The sequence below is a fragment of the Gasterosteus aculeatus genome, chromosome Y (assembly GCF_964276395.1).
Source record: "Gasterosteus aculeatus chromosome Y, fGasAcu3.hap1.1, whole genome shotgun sequence".
Lineage (NCBI taxonomy): Eukaryota > Metazoa > Chordata > Actinopteri > Perciformes > Gasterosteidae > Gasterosteus > Gasterosteus aculeatus.
This window is the reverse complement of record NC_135709.1, coordinates 19,701,927-19,720,823: the sequence shown is the minus strand read 5'-3', so window position 1 is coordinate 19,720,823 and position 18,897 is coordinate 19,701,927. Positions and strand designations below refer to the sequence as shown.

Genomic DNA, 18,897 nt, shown 5'->3' with positions numbered 1-18,897 from the left:
TGGTGGATTGGTTCCAGACTGCCCCATGTTCCATGTCAAAGTGTCCCTGAGCAAGACACCTAACCCCTAATTGCTCCCTGGGCAAAAATGTGAAAAAGCCATGGGTTTAAAGTGTAATGTAAGTCGCTTTGGATAAAGCGTCTGCTAAATGACATGTAATGTAATGTATCCACATGTTTTATAATATTAAATTGACTCTGGACCGCTCCATGTTTAACAGGTTCAAGTTCAGAGCCACGAATATCAATGGTCAATACACAGACTCGCAGTACTCCGATCATGTCAAAACTGCAGGTATTCATACTAATCTCTGTACTTGTCTCAATATTTTTTTTTCAATGTATAGCTTCCATAGTTCTGTGTGATGCTGTCACCTCTATCTCCTCTTCTCTCTGCAGTGGACGGACTGTTGACCAGAGAAGAGCAAATCATTCTGGGTGTTTTGCTCTCCTTCTTTTTGGCCGTGTTGCTCATTGTCATCATCTGTGGCTCTGTCAAGTAAGCCGGCAGCTGGCGTTCAATGATTTGCAACATTGATTGCAATTGAGTGTTAATGCATGAAAATTACAATCTGCAGTGTAACGAGCAAAACAATAAGAATTTCACAATGGATGATTTCCAATAAATCTGTTTCCTTGTGTGTATGTTTTACAATGTGTTTACATTGTATTTAACTAGATGTGTTTGTTCGACATGTTAGAATCCAACAGCGCAAGAAGGAGGGCGGGACTTACTCACCCAGAGAGGCAGAGATCATAGAGACCAAGTGTAAACTGGATCAGCTGATTGCCGTTGCAGATCTGGAGCTGAAACTGGAAAAACTCAACCGGTTAGTCTCTGATTTAACTGTTGCAGACAAGATTTTATACCTTAGTCAACAAGACAAAAATCTTAGTTACCTTTATCTGCGCTTATGTCAGGCCAAAAGCCCTTTAGTGGTGTGAAAATAACGCAGTGTCATTGTGATTGCAATGTATCTTCGCTTGTCTGCAGAACAGACGGGTTATTCTCTCTTCAACCATCCTCTCATTCAAATTGAGCGTCAACCCCTTTTTCTGCTTTGGCACAAATAAGTATGCCGACAATAAGTGTGTCAACCTGGGGAGAAAAAAAATCAAGCTCATTTGGTTTTGGTGTATGGTCATTGATGGCTAAGAGGAATCTACAAGAGAGAACATGAGTATTACAATGAGAAATGTTAGACTTTTTAAATTAGATAAATACTAACCAATGAGCATAAACACTGTCCATCCCACCATCTATAGAATACCTATTTAATGATGGACGGTATAAAATATGGGTTATCTTCAAGAGGAATTGAATAAATTATAAAAAAACATAAAACCCTCAAGATAGTTAAATAAAAGAGCTTCTTTGTTGCCAGACAGCTGCCCCTTATATAGCACATATTTGCCCTCCTTATTAAACTTCAAAGACAACATTTTTGCTGTGACTCTTTGTAGTCCCAAAAAAGGAGACAGTGCCTTAGGATACTTTCCTTTCCACTCATTTTAAATGTTCCCAAAAAAGATTGTAGGCTTGTCACCATCGCATGTTGGTACCACTCGGCTGCATCAGCTCTCTTGTAAGCTGGCATCATTAAGATTGTTTGTGGCTCTGCTTTATTGGAGCCAAGATCTGTATAAACACCACATATTTAAATGTGATACAACACACTTTTTCTTGTCACGCAATGGCACAAATAATTTCCCTTGCACAACACTTACCAGTCTTATTTCACCAGGTACTCTTCCTTCTTCTTTAGGCGGAAAGAGATATATGTCATCCAGTAAGTTGGGCTTTTTGACGTGTTTGTGCTCTGTCTGCATGTTGCGTTTCACTTTTCAGTCGTCGCTATGTGCGGCTCATTGTCAAGTTAACCATAATGCTTTTAATCACCCATTGGCATTGCTTATTAAACCTAAACAAAGGACATCAGTGGGTCAGCCTTTTTCCTTTTTCCAGACACTTCTCTGCTTGAGACTATTTTATTTTGTTTACCCACTCACTATCTCGAAATTGCTCTGAAGGCTCTTGAAGGGCGCCAAGCCTTCAAGTGGAAAACAATAGATCTGCGTAGTGTCTTCAGTATTGCAAAGAATCAACATCCGAAATGGGGAATGACCACATGTTTCATTCTAAAGAAACGTATCAGCATCAGTGTTTAATCAAAGTGGACTTGATTATGAAATAGTTTAGCCACCTTTGCTTTAACCTACAATGCCATTTACTCTCTGCAATGACAATCAGTTCAGTTGTCATGGGCAGAATTACCACAGAGTGGTTTGTGACTATTTGCTTCATTTTGGGGGTGTTTCGGTTGATCTTTGCTGTCTATTCTTGTCCAGGCTGCTCAGCTACAGGAAATCACTCAAGTAAGTCACCCTGCAAGAATCATATTAATATACACACAATAGTTGCAGCATAGATCAATGATCCTCTTTGTGCCTCCCTATACAGTATTACATATTATTACATACCCCTCTGTTCCTCACATGTATGTATGTGTGTTTCTGCCCTCACCTCTCCGTCAGGCCCGTCAACAAGAAGTCTTTTCTGCAGCACGTAGAGGATCTGTGTGCTAATGACAATGCCAAGTTCCAGGAGGAGTTTGCTGTAAGAGTTTTCCTACCAACAGGACAAGTGCTTATCACACATGTGTAAAATGTAGGGGTATATGAAATGACACAAAATAACATAAAAACTCCTGGATTTGATCAAATAAATTGTGAAGAAATGCGTGCTCCTGGAAGAACGGTACATCACAAGGAGCAAATAATAATAATTGGTGATATCGTGTGGACAGCAAAGACGGATGGAAAGTGAAATCAATTAACACCAGGGTTTTTTTACTGTCTTTACAGAGAAACATTTTATGAGGAATACTGCCCTATTCTAAATAATATATTTTGCTTTATTTATCATTGTTAACTAATGATATAGTCATAAAAGTGTCCTCTACCTCTACTGCAGCCATCTAAGACCCAAACTTTGATCATTCTTGATTTGAAGGCTGATTTCTTGATTTCAACATTTGAAATTTCTGCCATAATAAAGTAGGTGTGAAAGAGAACCTTTACTTTTATTAAGTTCAAAATGTTTTAAGAATACCCAACATTGTGTGTCTTTGTGATTACTAACGTGCTACATATTATCTCCCCAGGAGCTTCCAAAGTTGCTGCATAACCTGGCCACCACAGATGCAGACTTGCCCTGGAACAAATCAAGGAACCGCTTCCCCAACATCAAACCTTGTAAGTGCTCAGACTGAAAAGGACTTTTCCTGAGTAAAGCTACTCATAATGTGTAACCAACGATGTGTGTCAGCTCTACCATTAACTGCGTCTGGATGTCACGTGTTTCTACCTCACGCCAGACAATAACAACCGAGTGAAGCTGCTGTCTGAACCGGGATCCGCGGGCTCTGACTACATCAACGCCAGCTTCGTCTCAGTGAGTACCAGCTACCAGATGCTAAAAGCCCACTTTGTTCCAGACATTTCCCAGTCCTCTGGTGATTCTGTAGGATAGCCAGCCTTTTATAGCTTTTCCATTTGTGAGTGAATATTGCTTGAGTTTTTGTCACCTGCCCCTCTCTTTTTGTTTTCTAGGGCTACCATTGTCCCAACGAGTTCATCGCCACCCAGGGCCCCCTGCCGGGCACAGTGGCTGAGTTTTGGAGAATGATCTGGGAAACGGGAACCCACACCATCGCCATGCTCACGCAGTGTTATGAGAAAGGCAGAGTGCGTCATGGGCAGATTTACCACTGTTATGAAATAGTATTCAGAGGACGGGCCGGGTGACATTTTGGGCTCCTCAACAACTCGTGTGATATCTGCTGCAAAGAAATTATGTGTTTGTGTAGTTATGTGTGTGTGACCATTCAGATTCGGTGTCACAAGTACTGGCCAGAGGACAATAGGCCAATGTCAGTGTTCAGTGACATTCTCATCTCAAAGGTGTCAGAGGAAGTCCTTCCTGACTGGACGGTCAGAACCCTGAAAGTAGAAAAGGTAACCAACAACCCCTCACGCACACACACAAAGATGATTCAAGCCTTTATTCTAAGCTGAGGTAATATTCTCTTGTTGCTGTTGATTCATAATTAACTCACAGAAATTTGACTAGTCACATGTTCCCAAAACGTTCTATTCCTTTCAGAACTTTATTGTCGAGTTATTTGTTCCAATTCGCACAAACATAAACCCTTTTTCCAAATACATGTGACGTAGCTTTCATATTAATTGCACTTAATTTCTTGTGTAAATTCCTCTGTGCAGCACGGGCACTATATTTTGGTTCGCCACTTCAACTACACATCGTGGCCCGAGCATGGAGTGCCAGAGTCCTGCACCACTCTCATCAAGTTTGTGAAAGCTGTCCGATCCCACAGACACAACAACACCACCATAGTGGTCCACTGCAGGTACCGCGCCACGGCAGTGGTAGTTTACTGACACTGTATAAATTACAGCCAAGTGTATTCTACTCTGTTTCTGGTGGGGGAAAAAAGAGTTTCATCCACAAAGTGCATCTCTCGTTACTCCTCAGCGCTGGTGTGGGAAGAACAGGCGTGTTTATCGCTCTGGACCACGTTATTCAGCACGTCAGAGATCACGACTTTGTGGATGTCTATGGCCTCGTGGCGGAGCTCCGCAGTGAGAGGATGTGTATGGTACAGAATCTGGTGAGTTCAGTTCAAATAGAATTATCTGGGTTGTCCTTGTGGTCAAATGTTCCCAAACCAGAGAGAATAAACAAAAGACATAGTATGACAGGTATAATACAGCATGTTGTCTTAAGTTGGTTCAGTACACTTAAGAATCCTCAAAGGCACACAAATGGTGGCCTAGTTGTTCTACTTGTTTTAAAATTCATGTCCTGCTAGGATCCGATCCCCAGAAGAAAACATTTAGTAAATTATTGTATTGACAAAGGAAATTATCTGAATTAAAGCCACTCGCTGAGCAGGAGTCCCGCTGAAACAGCACCTGATTGAGGCATTACTTGCAGAGCAGCGGTGTGTGTCTGCAGGGACCCTCTTCCCAGTGCCTGTGCTTTTCCTCTGTACTATGGTTTTATTGTTTCTGTGATTTCTTTTGACTGTGAAGTATGAGCCTGTAGTGTCTACAACTACAACAGCAGCTTGATTCTTTGAGAGAGCAGAAGTAAGTGTGCCTGACAGCTAGCTGCATGCTGCTGCATGCTGGTCCAGCCATACAGAATATGAGAAAGTGCTTCGGCGAGAAAGAGGCCACCATTCAAATCAATTAAAGGTTACGTGCGCCATTGCAGACAGTTTTAAACAAGCCCTATTTTGCACACTTTCATCTGAAATACTTAATGTCAAGTGCAAACAAAAGCAAATTTTCTTGCAAAAAAGATCTTTCAAAGATCACTTCATATTTCCAGGATCCTATTTTGCTTTCTACTGTTGAGCTTACAATAAAAGGGCCATGAATGATTATTTTAACAGATCCTACACTCTAAAAAATGTCACGGTAAATTAATGGTATTTTACCGGCAGCAAGGACGCCAGGAATTTACTGTTTTTTACGGTATAATACCGTAAAAAACAGTAAATTCCGTAAAACGGATTACTGGATGTTACCGTAAACTTGAACCAATTTTACTGTGAATTAACTGCCATTTACTGTCAGTCGACACTAGGAATTTACTGTTTTATTTACAGTGCCCTACTGTAATATACAGTATGTTGTCATATATTGGATTACAGTTTGTTACCATACGATTACTGTTTTTGTGTTATAAATACCAGAATGTTACCGTTTCCTTATAACCGTATACTTTTGCATTCTCCACAAATTAAAGAAAGACAACCAAACTCATTTCGGTCATAGTGGTTGGAGTTTATTAGATGCCTTTAAGACAAAAATGTTAGGCATTTGTAACCAAGATCAAAACATAAAATATGCCGCATGTATACAATAATAAAAAAACGAATCATAAAATCATTAGGAACAAGGTAAACTAACTGCAACAATACGCTATACATTACATTACATGTCATTTAGCTGACGCTTTTATCCAAAGCGACGTACAATAAGTGCATTCAACCATAGGGTACAAACTCAGGAGAACAAGAAACAAGAAAGTGCAATTTCCTCAAATAAGCGAATTTACAATTTGCTATAGATGAGTGACGTCACAAGTACAATTTAAGTGCTGCATTTTGTTAGTCTTTAGTCGAGGTAGAGTCTGAAGAGGTGTGTCTTTAGTTTGCGGCGGAAGATGTGAAGGCTCTCTGCGGTCCTGATGTCTTCAGAGAGCGCGTTCCACCATTTCGGCGCAAGGACAGCGAAGAGTCGAGACCTAGTCGAGTGTTTTGCTCTCAGTGAGGGAGGGACGAGTAGTTTTGCAGATGCAGAGCGGAGAGTGCGGGTTGGGATGTAGGGTTTGACCATGTCCTGGATGTAAGCTGGACCCGATCCATTCACAGCATGGTACGTGAGCACCAGTGTTTTGAACTGGATGCGGGCGGCCACCGGTAGCCAGTGAAGACGAATAGAACACTATAGAACACTTTCAATTGACCGCAGCAAACGGCTGGCGTCCTTAATCCAGTGCCTCTGTAAAACAAACCAAAATAAAATTTAAAATGTAACTGTATGTTACAGTTATTATGACATACTGTAAGATACCGTTAGAAATGTACCGTAAATTTACAGCAATTTGTTACAGTGTATACTTTAACCAGGCTCACAGCAATATACCAATATGAATAAATCAATATTGAATAGCGCTATGAGGTCAAGAGGAACATTGTACAAACATTGTTGCTTTAAATTCATGTGATACAGCAAGGTAGACAACTAAAATGAATTGTTGGGTGACTTTGATCAGGTCTGCTCAAGTCCTCTCCTGGAGTTAACAGCAATCCACTGATCTAATTTGGCATATTGTTTTCGGTTGATTCAGCTTAACAAATAGACGCTGACAGAAAGTAAACCAAATTCCTTCAGGGGTGAAGGTTATCATTCGTTGTCCATCGCAGTCCAATCAAAAGAGTTGCTGTGTGCATTAATCTCTGGCAGCATCAAGCGCCCGTCTCTCTGCACTCATGAGCGCTAATGAGCAGCAAATTTTTTCAGCAAATGTGGCAGGTGAAAGACTCTCATCTCAATGGGAAGCTATCTCAAAATAAGATGTACAGTGGTGAGTTTTAAAATGTTGTCCATCCTTCTAAATAAATTGGAATTAAATCTGTGGATCAGCTCCGATAGGTTTGTCATCTGAAAGGGAGGAAAAAAGCCTTGAACGAAATGTCATGGTGTTAATTTATAATCCAGTAGGACTCCCGACTCAATTCTACATGAAATTCATTTTGTTTCGACATCAGCCCAGTGTCTGTGCCCATGTGTATCTGTATGTGCGTGTCAGGCCCAGTACATCTTCCTGCACCAAAGTACACTGGAACTTCTAAACAACAAAGGCAACAGCCAATCCATCTGGTTTGTCAGCTATTCAGCTCTGGAGAAGATGGACTCCCTCGATGCCATGGAAGGTAAACACACTCGCATGCAACAACACACTTGAACAAACCCGTGCCCCCCACAGCACAGCGCTCACTCCACACCTTTGTGCTGGTCTCAAGGTGATGTTGAGCTGGAATGGGAAGAGACCACCATGTAAAAGGCTGACTGAGGGGATACCGTTGCCTGGGTGAGAGTGAGGCCTCTAGGGAAGACTCTGGACCAGCCGCCTCCACCACACAAAGCCGGGGGGAGGAGGAGGAGGTGGAGGAGGAGGAGAAAGAGGATGTGAACGGCAATGTTTGAACTGAGCTGTCAGTCAACTAAGACTTTGTTGCTCCATTTCACCCTACTTCTCAGTTGCAGTCCTCCATTTAATCAACTTCTTGTCCACTTGTTTTCAAATCGAGTAAAAACAAAAGGCAGATAGTGACAAAGAATTTCAGAAATTGTGGGAAGAAAAGAGTAAAGCAGTGAGCTGACATTTGTAAGCCTATAATTTGATTTCACTGAGTATTGTAAGTATTATATTGATATTACCTATGTTTATTCAGCCAAAATGGTGTTTTAGTTTCAATCTTGTTTTAATTCTGACTATGTTGAAGTGTTGGCAGCATTTCTATATTGTTTATGCTTTCTTAAGAGTGATTTGCAGAAATAAATGGCCATGACACGCTAAACATTTAAACTTTCCTGCAAGTAAAAATTAAGCTGTTGTCTATGCCATATGAAATGACAAATTACTAACTCGTTTTCTTATTGTTTAGAGGAAAAACTCCATGGAAAACGATGACATGTAGACTCCCAACTTGACATTACACTAGTCAGATTCAATATTGCTTTGTCTTTTGTGTGCTTGGAGGAACAGCTGTGCAGACTGATTACCCATGAGCTCTGTTATGCCGCCGTCCTCCTTGCACACCTGAAGCACATTCATTCATTAGAGAGGTGGGGGTGATACAGATGCAGATATTTGGGAAGAGAGGATTCAGGCGTCAACAGACACAGAAATGTCAGGACTACTACTTTATTCTTTTATTCTCTTTGAACAGAAAACAAATTAGAAATATTCCATTAGTAAACATGTTGAAATCTACTCTTTAGAAATATTGTTAGGGTGCAAATATTATTGACAGTGCTCCACATTGAGGATGCAGATTGGTGCGTCCCCATGACAACCATGGAGAAGGCAGGGCTAAGGGGTCGGGCAGAAAGATAGGAAGAGGAGAAAATGACATTAACCAACCCAACATGCCCTGACATAATAATACAACATATAAATAAACTGCCCATGTGTACTGTAAATAAAAGAAACAATATCATGCTGTTTAGTACAAGTCAGTCAGTAAACAAAGTGGGGTTGCTGACTTGAGAAATCAGTCTCTAAGTGTATTCTATGTTGTATTTGCTGTTGCTTTAACAGCTATGTGCCTGTGTGTGTGTGTGTGTGTGTGTGTGTGTGTGTGTGTGTGTGTGTGTGTGTGTGTGTGTGTGTGTGTGTCTGTGTGTCTGTGTGTCTGTGTGCATTGCCTGTGATTCCCTGCACATATTCATCAATACAGAATAGCCCTTTACACATCTTAACAGGTGACACAGACACATCTTAATTATTCTATGATAATACGACACTATAATTTCATGATGATTGTAGATCTGTAATGATATCAGTGTGTTGCCATGGTAACTGCAGTGTGCTCTAGAAAAGCTGCCTGATTCCTGTCTCTCCTAGCAGAAGGATTCACACCTGTGAATAATAATAATAATAATAGCTATAATATAACTATAATACTCTTTTTTTAAACTAGATCTTCTCTGTACAAATACATACCTAGATACACACACTGGGCAAACAATCAATTTTTCAGAATAAATCTATATTATCTATGTTGTCTCCAATATATTCTGTGGTGCAAAAGATACAAGACATGTTTGGTGTGCCTCAGTTGGATGATTTGCAACCTAATTTACAAAGTGACTCAGGCTCTGGACAGACAACCCGATGATGAGATCAATACTTTTTCCATGATATTCCTTCTTCCGCTTCGCCTCTAATTAACATTCAGTATAGAAATGCTACTCGGCTTATATAACTTTTTAGTGTGCACGATAAAATATAATTTGTGAGAGGAGAGTGATGATTTTGTGAGGTGACTTTGGTATTTCCTGTGTGAAGCAAATCATATAATTATTTCGGGCACAAGTACTGAATCCATAGGTACTAACAGTATTCATACTCAGTGACCCATTAGAAGTCAATTTGAAGCAGGAGAAAAGCTTTATCTGGCTGTTTTAGCCTTGATTTTGATTAATTACCAGCTGTACTCCTCTGCTGCCCATGAGTAAGCAGACTGAAATCATTCACCAGCACGCTGCTCTCGGTTCAACTCAGATGTCACAGTGCAGCAAATGATCTCCTGAACACTAAGGGAGCAAAGTGCCACAGAATCAGGGCAGACGCACAATATATTGTGAAGACATCTTCTCTCACAAGTTTAGCAAAACACACAACAATGAAGCACAGAAAAATATGATTGTCGCCAAGATGTGGTTTTAGGTTAATTTAGTGAGTAGCAACATTTGTGCTTAATGCAGTTTATTGCACATGAGGGTGCATGAGGGTGGAGATGCTGGCACCAATTGGTCTGTTTCTTGGGCCTCTCCCTCCACCACTGATTAGTTATCTATTCCCTTGAAGATGAAGGAAACTAATAAGCTGCTTCTGTCGTTTGTTCCCATTATGTAGAGATGAGAGGAACAGAGAGACTGCAGTGAGGAGATTATCTCTGCTGAAATGATTCCTCACAGAGCAGTATCTAACACTGAATACCTGTGTACGAGGTGTGGACATAACATAAATATCCTGAAAGAGAACCAAACAAACAAGTTTTGTCCTTCATATTTAAAGCGATCCCTCAACTCTTTTCAGGGCTCCCATAAAAAGTTCCAACAATGCATAACTCACAGACACATATGTTGCAAAGGTGAAATCTAAAAAGCAGAGTTACAACATCTCTTTAGTGTTAAATCTAACCGGTTGACATGTTGGAGGCAAAAGAAAGAAGAAACATTGTCTTTCACAAATGGCATTAAAACTACTCCACATTCAAAAACATCACCATTCAAAACTATGAATAGATCTTTGTTGGTTTCCTTTTCTGTTGTCCTTTTACTCCACTCATGCAGTATATTCCTCTGTTTTTTTTTTCTAGAAACGCTTTAATCTTACCATTCAAAACGAGAATGTGTGTGTGTGCTCCGAAAGTGATCCATCTGTTCCGTTTTGGGCCCAAAGGTTCGCCGGGTAGCCGTCGACTCAGACGATGCTGCGGGAACCGCTGGAGTTACGCCTGCGGGTTAGGGGCAGGGTGTGGTGGAAGGGCATGGGCGAGTCCGGGGGACAGAACTGGTGGGGGTGGTTGTATGGTGGAGGTGGAGGCGGCAGAGGAGGCTGAGGACCATCTCCCCCATCTATGACCCGCACGGGCGTGGACATGGCCGAGTGGATGAGCTGGTGGGCGGCCGGGCCTTGGCTGAGGAAGGCCTCCATTCGCCCTCGCCCGCTCTGGTCCACCACAATCACCTTGACTATCTGCTGGCATTGGATGAGTGTGTCTGGGCGAAGGTCTCCGGGCGGAATAGAGCCGAGCAGGGCGGGTGGCGCGGCCAGGGCCAGAGGCGTCGACTCAATACTGGGCTGGCTCAGTTGATAGGTCTGCAGCCTGTTGTGAATTGACACCTAGTTTAGGAACAGTCAGAGAACGCATGAGGAGTTACCAGCCTGAACGCAGCCTCTACGCAGCCCTCTGGTGTGTTACGCACGTGGGCATGCAGGCGTGCAGGCATGCAGGTAGGCATTGGTGCAGGGCGAGCACATGCAATATATACGCATACTTTAGACTATTTTTCTCTCAATCGTGTTTTTACAGGATTCACCAGGCAGAGCAAAGAGCAGCGGGGTAAAGAAGAGAGTTTCTGATGTTGCGTGAGTGCGTGTGTGTTTGTGCGAAGCTTCAAGTCAAAGGGAGTGTCAGGAGAGGAGAGAGGTGACACTGGGGGCGGGTGTCTCCCTAACACACTTATTTGCAACCATAAAGGACTGACTGAGAGGCAGGAGAGAGAGGGGAAAGAATGGGCAACGGGATAAAACAGAGACAAAATTGCAAACGAGGAAAACAGTCTCCAAAGCTAGACTCAGTTAAAGCATGGGCTTGTTTTACAGACACACACACACACACCCGCACGCACTCCACAGACAGACAGTATCAAGCTTATCTGGCTTTGTAGATGATATTCTAGGAGCCAGCCTGGCTTATGGTGGGTCGCAAAGGCTTATACAATCAGGCTGGCAAGCAGCAGCTGATGACAAACGGGCAGCTGTGCAGGAAGCAGAGTGGCTGCTGAACCACTCACGAGGCACTGAAAGAGACTGCGGCGCCACTACGGCGCCCTCCTCTCAGCAGCCTCTCTGTCATCGGCTGCATAGTGAGGATGTCCCATTAGTGGAGCGCTTCTAAAAGCGAAGCATAAAGCCAACTTTCCTATTTACGAACACACACACACAGACACACACACAGACACACAAATACAAAACCCACAGAACAAGAGAGGCAGGCGCTTACCTGAGTAAGACATGAGTGGCTTTTGCACTTACCTCTACTGTGTTGTTGTTGCCGGTTTTATCGTACGCATCCTGTTGCCCTGTTGGTACAACAGGTCTATTTGTAAGTCAACAGGCAGATTTATGCTCCATATACAGAAAATAGTTACTCATTATGCATTTTGAGAATCTACACAGTCTCAGAGAACGAGATGATACGACGACACGTCTCACATGGAACTAGAGTCTAGTTCAAAACATCTGAAGGTTTGTGTCTGGTAGATATATATAATATATCTATCTGTATAGATATAGATATAGATATAGATATATATTGGCCATAGCCAACTTAGCATGAAGGGAAAGAAAGTTGCTCTGTCCAAAGGCTATAATATCCACCACTAGCACTTTGGGATTTTCTTAAATATAAAGTGCATTACAAATTAAATGTATTATTATTAGTATTATTATTATTACCAGCACCTCTAAAGCTAACTATTAAAACAAGTAGCTTGTCAGTTTAATTCATACAGAAATTAAATCTGTGCACAAAAAGGAAAAGAAAATCTACAATTGAAAGTTCTCCTGGAACCAATGCACCTTTTAATAATAGAAAATGACATCTTATGCCCTCTGATCATCATCCACTCCTTTTTTCAATTTCTTTTCCAGTGTGGTGAGCTTATCTGTCCTATTTTCTACATTACCTTGAGTAATGTATGCGTTGCTATGACTTATGTATGCAGTGTTGTGCGTTTTATGCTGCACGAGCAGAACTAGCACCTGAGGGAGAGCCATGTCCTGTGTGTGTGTCCACTTGCCCGCCATTGGTGTGTACGCCATGTGGCAGGATGCCTTGTTGCCTCTCCAATTCCCCTAAATCACAAGAAAAGAAATTGAAACCAGCCATATACCTACAGTAGAGTGTTTTGGGGGGGTTTCTCCGTGCATATGTTGAGGTGTGTGTGCCTTACACTGGATGTGTATCTGCTCCATCTCGTTGACCTCGGTTATCGCCTCTCTGAGCTCTTCTGCAAACTTCCTGAGTTCTTCTCCACTTGGGGAGCAGAAGCTCACCAGCTGCTTCTTCTCCGAGGTGAACGGGCTCAGCATTGTGATGCCGTGGGCATAGTCTGATGAGCACCATCAAAAAACAAATCATTTACCATCACTTTAATTCCACGAAAGCATGCCGTGGTTCCGTGTGTTTCGGAAGCACTGTTTTTTTGAAAATTGCAATTGCAACGGTTTTGCAGAAATATTAGGAAGGTACTAAACTATTTACCTCGACGAGGTAGGAAACAGACTATTCATTTCCATGCGACTATTAGGCATTTAAATAAAGACCTACACGGGTCTTCACATTCGTGGTGCCCATTGCAGGTTCAGTTAAAACCTTCTTTAACCATAACAGCTGTGAGCGCTAACACAGTTAGCTCTGTCAGCATTATTAGCACCATTATCAGCTAGCCACCGGATCAGGTGTCACCATGTTAAGAGCTTTGTGGAGGCAATCCCTCAATTATGTAAAGTAAATATATGCAAAGATTAACACTTTTATTCAACCCTTTCTAGAGAGCTCTGGTTTTAAACAGTGCTGAGTTGAAATAGGTTGCATTCGTGGTCATACGTAGATAAAAACAGATTCTGCATTTCCATGGAAATTGTTATTGGTTTAACTTGAACTAACTTTAGTCTGGCATCTCAAGTTGCTAATCGGGAGAAGTATTGGCCCGGACAACCGCTGGGAACACCAAATCCTGTGAGTCACCTCAGCACTTTAGGGTGTACGTAGAACACACTGCAGCGGAGTAAAACACCATCTCACATTCGTTGCTGAAGAGGTGAAACTGCATTCCCAGAAGACCCATAGCTTTACAGAAGGTGTATGAGGCCGAGCTTTTCTTCTTGGGGCACAGCTTTAGGATCTATAGTAGGAACACATGGCACACGACAATTAGGTTTATGTCTGATTATGTACAAACTACCGATAATTCAGTCGCAAAGACTATTGTGGTTAGAGATTCCTCACCAGCAGCAGGTCATTGAAGAGGAAGACCTCTCTCTGCAGCTGGAACAGTTTCTGTTTATGAGGCCTGTTGGCGTCAGGTACCTCAAACAGACGACAGCAGCACACCAGACGCCTGTGAGGCACGGCGAGGATCTGCAGAGGCAGAGTTTAAACGACAGGCATGGACAGATATACAAACGGCTCGTCGAAATGAGAAATGCTGAAGGAAGGACCTGCACGCAAAGGTTAATATGACTCACAGTTTTGAGGCCCATGATGGACTGCTCCACGCGGCTCACGTAGGTGACATGGTCTTCGTTGGAGCGGAGCTCCCTTTGTTGGATCCTCTCATAAATGCCAGCGACCATCTCCCTGGGGATGTCAGCTCCGTCATCCACACCTGAGGCAACGGTAGCCCACAGTCACCATCAAGGTAAGGAGCACTGTAAGCCGCCCTCCGCCCTGTAGCTAGCTAATTATGATAATTCCATCATGGCTTGCTTGAAAACAACATCTTTCATGTTTGACAACAATCTTGGTGAGGTTAATTTAGATGGACGTAAATTTGTTAGTAGTAGCTGTTGGAGACCTTTGTTTGAGCCTCAGGTGACCCAAGACCCATATCTTAAAAATCAAATTCTAAGGGAGCCTCAATTAAATGAATCAATGCCGTGGCCTCTGGTGCTGAGCTCTGAGTTAAGGATATCGGGAATCTCCTCCTGAACAGCTGAGTTGTCTTGATGGGGCGAGAGGGGAGAGCGCCCTTCGCCTCTTTGAGTAATTTACCTCCCTTTAAGAGGCTGTCACTCAAAAGACAGACAGTTAGGTTGATACGAGATGGCTTGTTGTGCAACTTTCCCTCCCTTCAGCTCACTTTTTTTTGTCCTCCTTTACATTTTGGCATATTTCTCAGTTGGATCTCCTCATGATCTGCTGTATGTCACCCCTGAAACATGTCTGCCAGGCATTTTATCTATCATGTCCACACTACCTGAGACGACACATGCACACAACATCTGGTCAAACACACACTATCTCTCAATATGCTCATACATGTATTTGGACGCACTTACCTCTGAGGTTGCGTATGAAGTCATCGAGGCCCATTTTGCGCTGAGGTTTGATGTTTGGTGAATACATGTCGGTGTTGAGGAGGACCACGGCAAAGGCCAGGATAAAGATGGTGTCTGGGTTGTGAAACTGCTGCACCACATCAGGATTACACATACAGTACCTCTGGCTGTGGAGGGGGAATAGGACAACATAGACATAGGGGTAAATCTTAAGTGAGGCACTTCTCTTCTCTCATGTCCTGGACTAGATTCTAGGCAAATATACCACTGCGATAGACCCGAAAAATAGCTTTTATAGAGGAGACGCAAGTCTCAAACCCCAGTTTTTAAATGTATACGATACGTGCCCTCAAAGTTTATAGCGTCTACATGCAGCATCTACTAACTAAAGGGTGTGATGCAAATTTATCAAACAGGGCACAAGTTTGGTGTATAATACCAAAAAATATATATTAATATAATTAATATTTAAAAAATCCAAAGCTCCTTGTTGATGGTAGATTCAGTAATGTATCCTATTCCATTATATTGTTTGACTTTATCTGCAAACAGACTGAATATAATAACATCATTGTTACTTTGTCAAAACAAAATTGATCAAACTAAAAAAAACGGTGCTATGAAATGTTGCTTATTTCTGCTTCGAGATTCAGATGTTGACGTATTGAGACTGATTTTAAGCCTGGTATCACCATTGAAGCTGCAGCATTTTTCATTTGACTGACTCCACCATGAGATCATGAGAGTGACAGAAGACAGGAGTCATTTGACAAAATGGCACTGCCCTTGGTGAGGTAACGCTGCCCATATTTGGACTTCCTTTGCGCCATCACTCCCTCCAGGCTTCACAAACTCTCACTTGAAACCCCTCCTTCCCTCCACAGCTCCCTCCCTATCTTTCTTACTGTCACTTGCACTTACACAGTGGGCCATTTCAGTAGTGGGAGGCTTTTATCTCTGTGGCCAGGCAGGATCCAGACATGGAGAGGGCCGCTTTGCTCCAGAGGACTATGTACTCACCGGAGCGTCTGACTTACAACCAGAAAGCTTGTTCCCAGACCCCCAAACAAGATCTTAAACCAGAGTACGCATAGGGAATCAATTGACTGCCGTATATTAATGTGAATAAGAATATTGATGCAAAGAATAGATCCTGCTTGGCTCTGTAGGATATTAGAAACAAATATACGATCCGGTTCATAAATTAATTAAAATGCATATAGTGTACACCAGAATACAGCCATGATTCTGAAACTGTGTAATCAATAAAGTAATGACAATATTGTAAAACCACTGTAATTCTGCAACATTAATAGAATAATATCGATGCAGTTATGATTGTTTTTGATGTAATGTAATCAACTGGAATGCATGCATGTAATACTTGAACAACCACTGATATTGACTAAGGATCATTCAAAATCCGAGTTACAGTGAACTCACCAGAAGACTCCCAGAGGTGTGGACACTGACTTTCACACCTTTAAGCATTGTTATAAATACCTGTAGGAACCATTGTTCTGGAGTTCACTGGTGGAGGCGACAGACGGGCACTAGGGATGGTCAAAGGACTGACCTGGGGCCTGTTGGTCGCTGAGACCAGCGGCTCCTCAGCTGAGATGTTCTTTTTACCACAACGCCATCTCCTTTATTAAATACATTTGATTTTAACCTTTTGATCAGCGATGACCTCTGTCCGTCCGGCGTTTCTTCATTTTTGAACCCAACAGCTCAAACACTGCTACACATGTAATATGCACATACGTAGACACACAAGGGCAGAGATGAGCCTCCTGATTTGCCATTTTGATGTAATACTGCAGCCAATTCATCCAAGACTGAAAGCGATGAAAGATCTACTGCGCAAGTGTGAGAGCTTATGGACGGATGTGCATGGATGTGTAATGCACATGAGAGCAAACATTTCAAGTGAATAAATAAAGCTGTGGTTATGTCTATGCATTTGTGTTTATTTGTGCTTCATTCACAGATTTCTTCAAGCACGGATCTCCGTCTTACATAACCTGCTTATTCAAACAAGCTCCAGATATCTTGTCTTCATATCTTCATACGAATGTTGCATGCCAGCTGGCACAAATTCCAATTCGTATTAAAGAACTACTCACATCAAGAGTACAACACGTTCAAACAGATGACATAACAACTGTTACGTAACAGACTTGTCATCGGATGTCTGGCCGCCCCAATGAAAGCCCACTATTATCTGACCTGTACTCACAGTTCTTAGCTAGAGAAAGTGTGGCCTCAGATCGCTGATGAATTTGTAATCTGCACCCAGGAGGCTCGGCACATATGATTGAGTGAGTTGTGATTAGCTGATGACCTCGGTGGGTGTTCTGATTGGCCCTCAAATCAGAAGCAGAGAGGGGATGTGTCATGTCTGCTCATTTCCTCTCTTACCTCTAACTTGCCTGTAATCAGGTATTGCTTATGATTCTACAGCCTGCTACAGCTATTAAAACGCATCAATTTGCCACACATTTGCAGTTAAGTTGCATTAGGATAGACCTAGAATTTATTTTGAGTCAATCCTAAATAATCCGTTTTGCTGCTATAAATACTAACTGGAGCAATAAATTAGCACTAATCCGCAGTTGAAAATAGTCCTCAACATATGTGCTATATATTCCTGTCAGAGCAATGTTTTTTGAACCTTTGCATTAGCTGATGTCTCTTATGATGACAAAGTCCATCTGAGGGCCAGTCTAGCACTTTACAGGCTGACATGTCCTCACTAACATTGTTCAGACATTCATTTTCCCCTCAGTAGGTGATCCGCTGACTTTTCAGATCAAATCAACATTCAAATTTGTCAGAAAAGCCACTTTTTATCACTTGTTCTCTAGTGCACTTTATTTTTTAAACTTTTTTAGCTTTTTTTTTATTGCACTATGTTGTCTTATCTGTCTTGTTGTCCGTTGTCTTACAGTCTGATGTTATGCACAACCGCCAAGTCAAATTCCTTGCATGTCTAACGTATTGGTATATATGGTAATAAGTGCTCCTAATTCCTGATTCCTGAAGTGTTGTGGCTGTAGACTCAATCTTAAATGTTTAAATCCTCAGTATGAACCAATGGGCTTGAGCCAAAGTGACAGAGGACAGGTACACAGAAAGGAGACCGCAGAGCACAAAAAGACAAGCTGAAGGTCAGCAGCTCAAACAAAGTCCACACATCATAGATGCAGAAATCAGCATGCAGTACTTTTTCTACGGTAACACTGAATTATACAACCGGCTTGCCGTTCAGGAGGATATCTTGGTTTGTGAGTTCAAAGGGGCAGTGGAGCAACCCATGGTGGAGACATTGTTAATAATCCTCAGGCAAAGCCCAGCACATCAGAAGAGGAACATTAAATGTATGCGACATTGCAACCAATTACTCTGAAACATAAAACAATCATGGCCATTTTTTAGCATTTTGGGAGCGATCTTGGGACATTACCGGGACATTTCAAGGGCAGTGTCAGCCAGCGGCAAATGAGACAATTGCAGCTCCAATTGGTCTACTAACTTCTGCCTGTTTCTGCCTCAAAGACCTGCCAGTCAGAAATTAAAATTGCACTATAATGACCTGTTTCTCAATAGGAGTTAGTTAGAGGGAAAGCTGCACGGCCAAGTCAACTGGAAGGCCACAGAGAGCGTGCAAGCTACAGTAGGTCTCTCATGTCCTCCCGGAGTTAAAATAAGTGTTTTTTA

General features: G+C 42.1%; 2 protein-coding genes across 5 annotated transcripts in view; one reads left to right on the top strand and one right to left on the bottom strand.

Moving 5' to 3' along the window:
• Positions 1–7,945, top strand: part of LOC120812395 (phosphatidylinositol phosphatase PTPRQ-like) — a 30,952-nt gene extending 23,007 nt beyond the window's left edge. Inside the window, 13 exon segments of the mRNA XM_078097434.1 lie at positions 221–294; positions 399–498; positions 701–829; positions 2,349–2,375; positions 2,535–2,616; positions 3,164–3,254; positions 3,377–3,453; positions 3,612–3,746; positions 3,891–4,016; positions 4,284–4,429; positions 4,555–4,690; positions 7,405–7,528; positions 7,619–7,945. Of these exon segments, the coding sequence (XP_077953560.1) occupies positions 221–294; positions 399–498; positions 701–829; positions 2,349–2,375; positions 2,535–2,616; positions 3,164–3,254; positions 3,377–3,453; positions 3,612–3,746; positions 3,891–4,016; positions 4,284–4,429; positions 4,555–4,690; positions 7,405–7,528; positions 7,619–7,656 (1,285 nt within the window). The 3' untranslated portion in view covers positions 7,657–7,945.
• A 571-nt stretch (positions 7,946–8,516) lies between these two features.
• LOC120812353 (IQ motif and SEC7 domain-containing protein 3-like) overlaps positions 8,517–18,897 on the bottom strand; it is a 28,590-nt gene continuing 18,209 nt past the window's right edge. The window contains exons 8-15 of one of the 4 annotated variants that reach the window (XM_040168244.2): positions 15,178–15,344; positions 14,365–14,504; positions 14,126–14,257; positions 13,922–14,021; positions 13,068–13,226; positions 12,877–12,969; positions 12,148–12,194; positions 8,517–11,232 (exon numbers count right to left, since the gene is read on the bottom strand). In XM_040168244.2, coding sequence (XP_040024178.2) covers positions 10,810–11,232; positions 12,148–12,194; positions 12,877–12,969; positions 13,068–13,226; positions 13,922–14,021; positions 14,126–14,257; positions 14,365–14,504; positions 15,178–15,344 — 1,261 coding nt within the window. In that variant the 3' untranslated portion in view covers positions 8,517–10,809. The remainder of the gene's footprint in view (positions 11,233–12,147; positions 12,195–12,876; positions 12,970–13,067; positions 13,227–13,921; positions 14,022–14,125; positions 14,258–14,364; positions 14,505–15,177; positions 15,345–18,897) is intronic. The other 3 variants (XM_040168246.2, XM_040168245.2, XM_040168247.2) reach the window with 3 other exon arrangements.